Source organism: Telmatherina bonti, assembly GCF_933228915.1.
Source record: "Telmatherina bonti genome assembly, chromosome: 10".
In the NCBI taxonomy this organism is placed as follows: domain Eukaryota; kingdom Metazoa; phylum Chordata; class Actinopteri; order Atheriniformes; family Telmatherinidae; genus Telmatherina; species Telmatherina bonti.
In genome coordinates this window covers 35,020,902-35,033,401 of record NC_136628.1, presented here as the reverse complement: position 1 = coordinate 35,033,401, position 12,500 = coordinate 35,020,902, and the positions used below count along the sequence as shown (strand labels likewise).

The 12,500-nt window shown below is 37.0% G+C and overlaps 1 protein-coding gene across 1 annotated transcript; it reads right to left on the bottom strand.

Annotated features, from left to right (window-relative positions):
• Nucleotides 1-309: 309 nt before the first annotated feature.
• Nucleotides 310-10,739, bottom strand: lim2.1 (lens intrinsic membrane protein 2.1; the record flags this gene model as incomplete). Its single annotated transcript, XM_079247249.1, has 4 exons — nt 310-371; nt 3,182-3,316; nt 4,095-4,244; nt 10,565-10,739. The coding sequence occupies 4 exons, from the start codon at nt 10,737-10,739 to the stop codon at nt 310-312; spliced, it is 522 nt and encodes a 173-aa protein (XP_079103375.1).
• Nucleotides 10,740-12,500: the final 1,761 nt, after the last annotated feature.

The window sequence follows — 12,500 nt, the reverse complement described above, 5'->3', positions numbered from 1 at the left end:
ATATCACAGAGTACTAAAGTGACTCAGATATTGCAGTTTAAAACAAAAATGTCATATCTGTGAATTGTTATGATGATAGGAGGCATTGCAGGTGCTGTGGGGGGTATGTGTGGCTGGGAACATTAAAATCAATGCTTAAACCTGCACAATGTGGATGAAAACAAGAAGTCACGTGTTCCTTTTCTTCTCTGTCATTGTATCTTTATTGAAAGATGGTCCAGAGGAATAACTTTATTATTCCTGCTTTAAAAAGCTGCAGCTCTCCTGGCTGGAAGGCACAGCTTCTTCCTGGATGATGTTTCACGTCTTCTAGCGCGAGCTGGCGCCTCTGGGGCACTCGTGCATCCTGTAGGCGCACATGTAGAAAATACCTGGAAGAAACAGAAATAAGTGTGTTAATCTGCATCCAAACCGGATCAGGATTAGTCTGTCTGGGAAGGGACTTGAATTCAATGCGGTTTTGCGCAATTAGATGCTTTAAGTTTCAAAAAGTGCATTTTTTAAAATTCTATTGATGACTTTTATTTGATTTAATACAAGGAAGCAGAATATGCTCCTTATTTTTTACTTATAAGAAAACATGAAATGAGTAAATATTTCTGTGTAATTTCTGAACATGAAAATATCCACAGAATTGTTCTTTAAATGTGCGCCCGAGACACATCTGCATTGTCAGTCCGCAAACTGCGAAACTGTTGCAGCACACAATATGTGTATTCCCTCTGTTGTTCCTCTGAACTGTAGGTTTCTATTAGAAACAACCAAACTGCATTTCATGGTTAGTTTAGTGAAAAATCTCCTGATCAGCAGAAACCACGCAGCTTGATGCTTCATCGATTTTCCTGCTGATTGGAAAAAAAAATCTGATTATGACAGAGGAAGTGAGACTTTTTAGTGTTTGATATTAAATATTGATTTTATAGCTTCTGTTTGTGTTTGCCTGTGAAAATACAGTTCTTATTAATCACAAATACAGGCATTTATTTGCTAAAAGTCCATCAGTCATCTGCATTTCTTCAGGTTCATCTTCTTATTGATTGAAATGGATCATAAATGTATTAATTCTTCAGACAGTTGTGAGATCTCTAAATAAGCTGCATGTAAGGATACATCGACCTACAACACAGCGGTTTAAATAAAACATCAATTTAAATTAAAAAAAATCTAGATGTCTGATGTAAAACAACTGCAAAGAAATGATTTGCAAGTCCTACTGTAGGGAGAATATGTTCACTTTTTACTTTTTTATCAGCCAAAACGTCTCGTTACTTCCACCGAGGTCACGTTTTTACCAACATTGTCTGTTTGAGAACAACTTCAGGAAAAGCTGCTGGATGGATTTCATGATATTTTTAAGGAATGGGTTCATTAAAGGTTGGGAGTAATCCAGATCGGGATTTAGATCAAGGAATGTTGTGAAGGATATTTCCTCATTGTTGGATAAGTCCTTTTTCTGGACGCTACCATCCAGAACAGGAACAATGTTCCGGATACTACCGTCCAGAACAGGAACAATATTCTGGACGCTACCATCCAGAACAGGAACAACATTCTGGATACTACCATCCAGAACAGGAACAATGTTCCGGATACTACCATCTGGACGAGGAACAATGTTCTGGATACTACCATCCAGAACAGGAACAACATTCTGGATACTACCATCCAGAACAGGAACAATGTTCCGGATACTACCATCTGGACGAGGAACAATGTTCTGGATACTACCATCCAGAACAGGAACAACATTCTGGATACTACCATCCAGAACAGGAACAATGTTCCGGATACTACCATCTGGACGAGGAACAATGTTCTGGATACTACCATCCAGAACAGGAACAACATTCTGGATACTACCATCCAGAACAGGAACAATGTTCCGGATACTACCATCTGGACGAGGAACAATGTTCTGGATACTACCGTCCAGAACAGGAACAATGTTCTGGATACTACCATCCAGAACAGGAACAATGTTCTGGATACTACCGTCCAGAACAGGAACAATGTTCCGGATACTACCATCTGGACGAGGAACAATGTTCTGGATACTACCGTCCAGAACAGGAACAATGTTCTGGATACTACCATCCAGAACAGGAACAATGTTCTGGATACTACCGTCCAGAACAGGAACAATGTTCCGGATACTACCATCTGGACGAGGAACAATGTTCTGGATACTACCGTCCAGAACAGGAACAATGTTCTGGATACTACCGTCCAGAACAGGAACAATGTTCTGGATACTACCGTCCAGAACAGGAACAATGTTCTGGATACTACCGTCCAGAACAGGAACAATGTTCTGGATACTACCGTCCAGAACAGGAACAACATTCTGGATACTACCATCCAGAACAGGAACAACATTCTGGATACTACCGTCCAGAACAGGAACAATGTTCTGGATACTACCGTCCAGAACAGGAACAATGTTCTGGATACTACCGTCCAGAACAGGAACAACATTCCGGATACTACCATCCAGAACAGGAACAACATTCTGGATACTACCATCCAGAACAGGAACAACATTCTGGATACTACCATCCAGAACAGGAACAACATTCTGGATACTACCATCCAGAACAGGAACAACATTCTGGATACTACCATCCAGGACAGGATGAAATTTTTATCACTGCAAAGAAAAAACTAGATATAAACATGCAACAAACACCACAAGACAACGCTGCGGATCTAGAATCCCGTAGAGTAAGAATCTAAATGGCCTAAAACATGGGCTGGGAATCGATGTGTGGCTGGAAATGAGCTGCTTGGAGGGCGTCTACGTCTTCCGAGTGGTTTCCTAGTTGTAAATGTTATGAGGAAAATATAGAAGTTTAAAAGGTTGATGTGTAACTAGGAAGTCAAACTGGACTAATTTGGTTTTTATGGACAAGTTAAATAATCAGTTTGTTATTCAATGCAGAGATTGTTTATCATCTAAATATAATTGATCAGGAAGCAAATTAGATTTAGGATATTTCAGTTTCTTTTTTTGAGTTGTTCTGGATGGATGTGATGTGCTGAGTTACGCTGGATTCAATATTAATTAAGATTTAAATACTATTGTAGAATAAATCAGTATCATGATTCATACTCTGAGATGACGTAATAATCAGCTCTTACAAACAAAAAAATCTCCCAGTTGTTTTTTTTTATGCATGTTTACCTGAAAAGAAGGTAAGAACCATCGACACCCAGCCCATGACGTACGACCAGGAGAACCTCCAGTTTCCATAGCGTTTCCCATAGTAGTTAATCGTCACACCAGTGTACACAGCCATGGCAAGAAACACGAAGAAGCCTGCAGGAAGAAAAGTCAGCAAATATTTAAAAACAACTTTGTTTTAACCTTCTGATACTTCCAACACAGTGGACCCCCTTTAAAAAGCCTGTTTTCTAGAATATTCATAAGTAAAGATGGTATATTTGCAATTTTGCCACATTAGTGGACATGAGAGAGTCACCCAACACACTGCCGCTCAGTGAAGAATAAACCAAGATAGTGTAAATGTCATGTACACACACATTTCTAAGTTTACCTCCATGATAAACAGGACAAGAACATGTCACTAGTTATTTTTTATTGGATATTTTTATATGTAAATATGACAATTTATGTCATTTTATGAATATTTTTTTATAGAATTAATCAAATACACTAAATAAAATGTCAAATAACACTCTAAATGTCTGTAGAATTAAAACGCTGTCTGTGAAAAAATATGGCATTGATTTTTAATTATTTATGCATCAGAAGATTAAAGCCCCTGCCCCAAATTTATTCATAATATTTTAATTTTAACCTCAGCTTTACCCTGATAAAGTCCAATAAATGTTATTACAGTTGGAAAAGAAAGCATGAGAAAAAGTCTCGTATAAATCAGCTCTTTTTCTGACAGAAGAAGCTGATAATGGAATAATTAGAGTGCAATTAATTAACAATAAGCACATTGCTGTGATGATCGCTATAAAACAAACCTGCTTCTGTTTCCTGTGTTGCAGTCTAATTCATCCTCATCTCACATCAAATCAAAACAAATCCAAGAGACCAAGCGAGGAGTGAAGAAATCACGACTTACATGAGATGAAAAACAAAATGCCTGCTGCGAAGGTTTTGTCGAACCTGTCGAAGGAGGAGTAATGGATGAAGGCCATGATGCCGATGATGATGCCAAAGAAACAAGCCAGGAGAGAGAGGATCATGAGGGCTCGGGTGGCATCTAAATGGGCTGCAGACAAGGTCAGAGGTCAACAGAGGTCAGTGCTGGTGTGAGTTCATGTCAGCGGAGGTAAATGATCTTTATTCACGTCATATTCAGCTGATACGATGAGGAATGTCGAAGGAAACGCTGTGGAGGTGGTAAATAAATCAACACAAACACAAAGTCAGCTGATGTTGTCAGATCAGCTCAATAAACTCATTTTTCACACAATTTAATGATGTGAAAGTCATGAATCATCAAAAAGTTGTTTTATAGCTTCATCATCTGTCTAGATCGTTTAACCCTTTAATGCCCGATGTTTAGATGTAAACCTTTTGCATCACTTTATGGTAAAAACTTGAATCTCAAGGTGTTGAACACAATCTGATGCTTGTCTTCTGCCCCCTGGTGGACACAATAAGAACACAACAATCCTGACGACACAAATAATAAACAGTAAACATGCAAAACTAATTTATTTATTTACTTTTTACATTTTGTTATAAAAAAAAGAGACTTTGGGTTTAAAAAACAAGAAATTTCTCACCCTTTTTTCTCGACTCGGGCTTTAAAAGGTTAAAAATCCTGCCTGTAAATGAAGGACTGATCCAGTTTCATCTGATAGCGTCTTTATTTATTTACATCTGAGTGTTATTATGAAATAAGAAAAATGTAACATCATCCTCACTGGATGATACGACAGATTTAATCTGATCACATTAGAAGAAGAGGTGCTGTTTTATCATGTTGTCATGGTTACTTAAAAAAGGGTTAACATGTTCACACCAAAAATCTTATCATTATCTAATTTCATGGCTTATCAGATTATTCAGACGATCATGTAAACTTCATCATGTGATTAATCTTTTTGGGATAACAGTGTTAATCTGATTATTAGAAACTGAACTAACATAACTAGATTTCTCCCTATACTCTGATGTCTTTATGGATGCAGACTGGTACGTCTGATATGTTTAGTTTTGTTTCACATCTCCACTTGTGCAAAATACCGCGTCGCTTTTCAATTTAATCTTCTGTTAAAAAGACGGAAATGATGTGAAGTCTCTACGTGAGCGGAAGACACTCGCACGAAAAACACGACTTCACTGTGAAACGTTAAAATGTTGTCTACCTCGGAGATTTATTATCTCCCATCAGCGCTGGGTGAATTGATCCAAATATCAGTAGTATCGATATTAAATATCGTATTAGTATCGACTGATACCAGCGCGATGATGCGAAGAAGTCAGAGTATTTAGAAGAAAACAAATGATGTTCTGAACATCAGTCTGGTTGCTTGAATGCTGGACAAGACAATTAAAAAAAAAAAAGAAAAGAAAAACAAAGAAGGAAACAAATGAAAAGGCCTAAAAGTGGTTTGTCACAAATTTAGGACGATTTGTGTCAAAAAGTAAACTATTGTATTTTTTAATGTTCCTTCTTTTTTTATTTAACTATGAAACACTTTTGGTTGCCTTTACACTTTTGATTAAGTGCTAAGAAGGCTACCAACAGGTGTAAAAAGAAGAAATAGCAAAATAAATGTGGCCACACTTCAGTCAGTGTATTACAGAAGTGACAAGAGCATCTGCAGCGATATACGTCGATCATTAGTCCTTTTATGTATGTATTATATACGTATAACTCAGGTTTAAAGCCTTTATTTCCTCTGTGATATAAAGAAGAATCACTTCTTTTTCTGCGTTTATATCTTCTATCATTTAAAATCTGATTTACATGAAGAGCTTAAAGCTGTTTTAAATGTTTCCAACAGCAAAGCTCTGGATTTGCGATGATTTTACCCAGAATGAACATTGATTAGTCGGATCTGCAGACCGGCCATCCAAGACAACGTCTGTCTTGTCTTGACCAAAAACTGGGTATTTTGGGATTTTTGAGTTGGATATGTCTCCCACTGGACAGATAAAAATAGTGTGTGACACATTCTGCATATTCTGCTTCTAAAAATGAAACAAAACTTCAAGAAAACATTTCTTCTTTTAGACATTAAATTAGTATTTTCTGTTGAGTTTTATGACTTCTTAATCAACTTTATATCTTATTCTATAGTATTGTTTTGTATTGTAACTCATTTTGAGAGTTTTATTTGTGAAGTTGTTGTACCAATAAACTTGACTTTATATGAACCCTGAACAGGTCATTGGTCCTTTGCTGGACCTATCTGTGGACATTAAATCAGGATAAATTCTGAACTTTAGTCCTATTTAAAGTCTCAAACCTAATAATTTATTATTTCAGTTACAGTAAAGGCAGTACAGTCTGTTTTATGTGAAATATCAGAAGCTTTGGGACATTTTCCTATAGACTTTAATGGAAAATTGTCCCCAAACTTATGAAAAAGAACTTCCATATTTTCCACATCAAAGTAAAATAAATATTTTTAGTTGTTTGAACAAAAAAAATGTAAAAAAATTCTACATGTTATCTCAGAATTACATCTTACGAATAGTATGATGTCATTTCATTGATGTATTGATATAGATCGATTGATGGATTAATTGGTACACCCCAAGAAGTGCTGAGAAGGGGGAACCTTTAAAATAACAAATAATTATTAGCACAACAAGTCCTTTGTGTCACTTGTGAAAAAAAGCCTTTAAACATTTTTCACACTGCAAAATAAACAAATAGAGTAAATGATGAACTAATTAACACAAGTTCACAATTAGCAGAAAGTTAACAGGTTTCACTCAGTCGGTAGCCACATGTAGCATTAAATCTTTGTTATATAACATTTGTTGTCACCTTTAGGCAGTGATTCAGAAATCCTAGATTTAAACTGAATGTTTTATATAAATCTAAATGCATTTTATTAAATGTGTAACAGCAGCCAAAAGGGCTTTTTAGAGCAAAAACAACAAATTGAAAACAGTTTAAGTAAAACAATTACAAAATAAAGATGGAAAAATTGGTTATTGTACAAGGAAGTTATTAGAAATATTAATACAGATGAAGATGAAAGTAAAAAAGATAGGATTTTACTTTGGTTCCCACATTAATAAGCTGACAACCTATTTAACGTCAGAAGTGGGGTGGACCCGGCCACCCCAAGTTTTAGTTTTTGTTAAGTTCCCAACAGAAACTGTAAGCAGGTGAGGGTGAACTAGAAGTGCTCAGACAGCGCCAACCTCCACCGACCCACAGGGTCACTCACCTGAGAAAAACCCCCAAAGGTCCATCAGAACACGCCGTTACCATACCTGCACTAATTTACTGATGGATTCCAGCTAATATCACTATTTCATCATCAGGAATGATGCCGCAGCTTTGAACCCGGAAACATTCCCTCTGACATCTAGATTCAGCAAATATCTGTTTTACTCCTGAAGTTATGAAAGAAATGAGTATTTTCTATATGTCAGCTGCAATCTGGGTTAGCTGTTAGTGTATTTAACATCCAACACGGTGGAGTCTTGTCGTTTATTTTTACCTTTTTGCCACCGATTCTGGGAATTATTAGTTAGATTAGAAGCTTTAATGACAGAATTCTTCAACTTTCTCAGTATTAAAGAATCTTTCATAAAATTTCTACATTCATACGATGATCTGAATCATCCCCGAAGTCTAATAAATTGTTTCTTATCAAATTTCCTGAAATTTTTTTCCAAAATTCATCCAGAACTTTTGGAGTTACAGTTGTGCTCATATTTATTCATACCCTTTTATTAAAGAAGGAAAAAACAGCTGCCTGTAAAATAAGCTGAAACTGACTAAAGTAATAATAAATTAAAATCTTATGAAAATCATGACATTATTTTCTAATTCTGGTTCAATAGAAATATTTTTTTAAAAAAAAAAGCAAACAAATAAGATAATTTATTACATATTCCATCAGTCATAAACTAAGTTTAGTTGAACAATCCTTTAATGTTTCTGCAACAGTCGGGTGTTTTCTGTTCCTCTCAGTCAGACTTCTGCACCTGTTGACAGGTATTTTGTCCCACTGTTCAACAGAAAGTGCTCTAATTTGTCCAGGACACATTTGTTTGTTTGTTTTTTTTTCTTTCTTCAATTCAATTAAATGAAAAAACAGTGTCTTATATTACTAAATTATATTTTTGCAAATTTTTAGTTATTGTTCCTTTTTTAAGTCTCCATTTATTTGAGTGACTGTTGTAAATTCAGCTTTTTCTTTAATGAAAGGGGATGAAGACATATGAGCACAACTGTATGTTCATGACAAATAACTGACCTCCACCTCGGTGCAGAAGTAATGTCAGAAGTAGAGACATGAATTGCATAGAAAGAGATTTAAAAGTTGGAGTCTTAGTAAAAACTGCTTCACAGGAAGTGTGCTGCTGCACTGCAAAAACTCAGCCTTAAAAAACAAGAAAAAAAAAATAGAAAAATTAGGTAAATGTTGCTCAAAATAAGATAATTATCTGCCAACATAACAAGAAAATTTGGCTTGTCAAGACTTCCCAAAACAAGTAAAAATACTTAAAACAAGAGGAATTCTCTGGTAGAAAAACTAAGAATTATCTTACCTTTAAAAAAAAAAAAAAGCATATGTGTACTCAATTTAAGATTTTTAATCTTACTTAGATTTCAGTTTTTGCAGTGTAGCGACCTGTCAGGTGTGCAGCTAATCGCTGAGATGAGCTCCATCGGTTCATAAAAGGCACCAGCGACTGATATGAGCCTGATTTAACACAATCACTTCTATTCAGATCGCGCCTCCATCTGTCCATACGTCTCCGTCTGCTGTATGGACGGATGGAGGAAGCATCTCGTCATCCTGAAGGACTGGCAACGATCCATGTTGTCATGTCACTTGAACATCTGGAAGCGTCCTGCGAACTGTACACTGCAAAAACTAAAATCTAAGTAAGATTAAAAATCTTATATTGAGTACACATATGCTTATTTTTTTTAAAGGTAAGATAATTCTTATGTTCTTATTATTTGTATTTTTTACTTGTTTTGGGAAGTCTTGACAAGACAAATTTTCTTGTTCTGTTGGCAGATAATTGATCCTATTTTAAGCAACATTTACCTCATTTTTGTATATTTTTTTTCTTGTTTTTTAAGGCTGAGTTTTTGCAGTGTATCCCAGTAGAGAACTGGGGAAGAGAAACATACTGGACCATTTTGTTTGGTAATATTTCACATTTCGGCATCTGTTGCAACATTGTAATGGGCTCAGGATGGGAGATTGAGTTGGACTCAACTCAATCTGTTGGTTTCCTTATATAGGCTATTATGAATTGGCCTTCATTATGTTTTCCCCTCTGTCTGTAAAGCATCTTGAGATGGCATTGCCGTGATTTGACGCTATATAAATAAAGTTAAATTGAATTGAATTGAATTGTAATACCATCATGTCAGTCCTGGGTATTGTTTTCACCAGTTCTCACCTGTTACTGGTCTGAGTGGGAGTATTCAGTTCAGGGAACCGCAATCCAGCAGGTTTTCCATGTATCCCTGCTCCAACACACCTGACTCAAACGAAACGGCTGATCAGATATGCACAACTTATTTCATTTGAGTCAGCCGTGTTGGAGCAGGGATACATGGAAATACATGGTATATGTATACATGTATGTATTTATGTATGTATCTATATGTATCTATATGTATGTATATATATATCTATATGTATGTATATCTATATATATATATATATATATATATATATATATATATATATATATCTATATGTATGTATATCTATATATATATATATCTATATCTATATCTATATATATATATTTATATATATATATATATATATATATATATATATATATATATATATACATACATATATATATATATATATATATATACACACACACACACATATCTCTGCAATTGATTGGAATGTATATTATATATATATATATACATGTGTATAATCTCTCTTTATCTCTCTCACTTTCCCTATGAGGTGTTTTCTCTTCTTTCTCTTTCTGTCTCTCTTCTGTCCTCTCTGGTCCGGTTCAGCAGTACAAACTCTACAATGCAAACAATAACGCAAAATAAATATAGAAATAAAATAGAAATTCAGAAAGTCAAGGGATCATTGCATCTATATGGCGAAGTAAATTTGCTCAGCGGAACACAGCATCCAGACGTTCATTCTGCTTGCCTAAATGCTGGAGAAGACACATTTAAAAAAAACAAAACAAAGGAAAACCTGCTGGGTTGCGGCCCTCGTAGGACTGACTTGAGAACCCGCGGTTGGTTTCGCTTGTTCATGTTGGGCTGGATTGTTTTGTTCCTGCGAATGTGTGTGTTTGGAAGTGCGCTGGTTCGGCCCGGGAGTCAGACCCAGAACCGTTACAGATTAAAACCCAACATGAAGTCAGCTCAGCTTCTCTTACCGATGCCGTCGCTGTGCGGGAAGCATTTCCCCGGCGTACAGTGGCGCCACAGGCCCTGGTGCATGTAGTTGCTGGACTGCCGATACTGCATCCAGTAATCGGTTGCCGTGGAAACAATCAACAGGATGTTCCCTACACCTGCGCAGAACAACCCTCCACCCATAAAGCTGTACATCCTGCACCTGCAGACAGACAGACACACATAGGAGGTCACTTAGCAGCACCGGTCAGTGGCAGGGCATCTCCCTATTCATCACACACACACACACACACACACACACACACACACACACACACACACACACACACACACACACACACACACACACACACACACACACACAAGAGCACATGCACACACACAAACACACATCTGGGAGAGGGGCGTCTAAGTGCCAGTAAATGCATCGTAATGAACAAATTAGTTCTGCTGGGTTGAGGTGTCGAGTCGCCTGTATGCACCACTTTGTTCTCTGGAAGATCAGTCCCAGAAAATGGGCTTTACATACACCCATACCAGCAATACACACGCACACACACACACACACACACACACACACACACACACACACACACACACACACACACACACACACACACACACACATCCAGCTTCTATTAAGTCCAGTGATGCTTTGATACTTGATACATCTATTGCCCATTGTTCCACCTGGATGCAATATCCTGCAGCCATCCTCTCTTTTTCATGAAGAGTTGTTGTGGATTTTTTTCCTCTGTTTGAAGAAGGTGTGTGTGTGTGTGTGTCTGTGAGATGGGGGGGGGGGTGTTGGGTAAAAGATGATAGATAGGTCTTGTTATGTCTGAGACCTGAACAGGTTGCTTGTTGAAGAGCTTTGTGCATTCGTTGAAGAGTTCTGTCTTTTTGCTGGATCACATCTCCATCTGAGCAACCTCTCTGGCGAGTTCCAGCAGATGCCTCAATCTGAAGCAAAACACTTAGAAACCATTTGATCTGTGCCACGCAGCAAAGACATCGTCTCACGCTGTCAATGCTGACACACACCTTGATTGTTTTGACAGATTTCATAAAGGACAATTAGTATTTTCCCTTTTTTTGTCTCTCGGTCCTTCAGGTAATCCGAGGAAGCTACGTCAGCTGTGGAAAACAGATGTTTGTCTCATAGGAGCTTTAAAAGATGCTCCTAAATAACAAGGCGGACATTTTTATACATTTTGAATCTGATTAGCAGAAAAACACCAAAGCAAACCAAAAACACAAACAAATAAATGCAAACTGCCAGCCATTACATGCGATTTAACGTAATCTTACCTGATTAAACCCCCTTAACGAAGACGAGAAAGCTGCCCTGACAAATAGAACAAGGTCCTGTAATACCAAGACTTGCAGATTTCCAGCGGGCTAATAGCACTAGCGTTTGATGGGGTGAATAGGGGGAAAATGGGGCTACAACAAACACACAGCTGAGACAAAAGGCCAGGCCCAACGCCGGCCAATCAGCATCCAGCCGTTTTGTGGTTTGGGAATCTGCTGAAAAAACAGAAACGGTCAAGCTTGGCAAGCTGAAGTAATACTGATGACTGCATGGTTTTAATTGAAAGTGGGGGGCTGAACTGGCTTTAGATCAGGACAAGCAGGGCATTAAAGTGCTCTTTGACCCCTCTATTTATGTTTTCATTTCACACTTTATATTATTTCCCAGCTCAAAAAATATGAAAATATAAATCAGTCAAGTATTTAGTGTTTCACAAATACAAAAATAATAGATTTCAGTGGGTTTAAATTCCCATGACGGATGTGAAACGTACTCAGTTTGTCATATACGGGAAGTTTGTTGCTTTTATCAACTTTAGTCCTTCTGTTATAACAAGCATGATATATGACACACACATCCCAGATCCCCCTCAAATACATAATGATATTATTCCTTACATACAATCCAAACATGCCAACTGT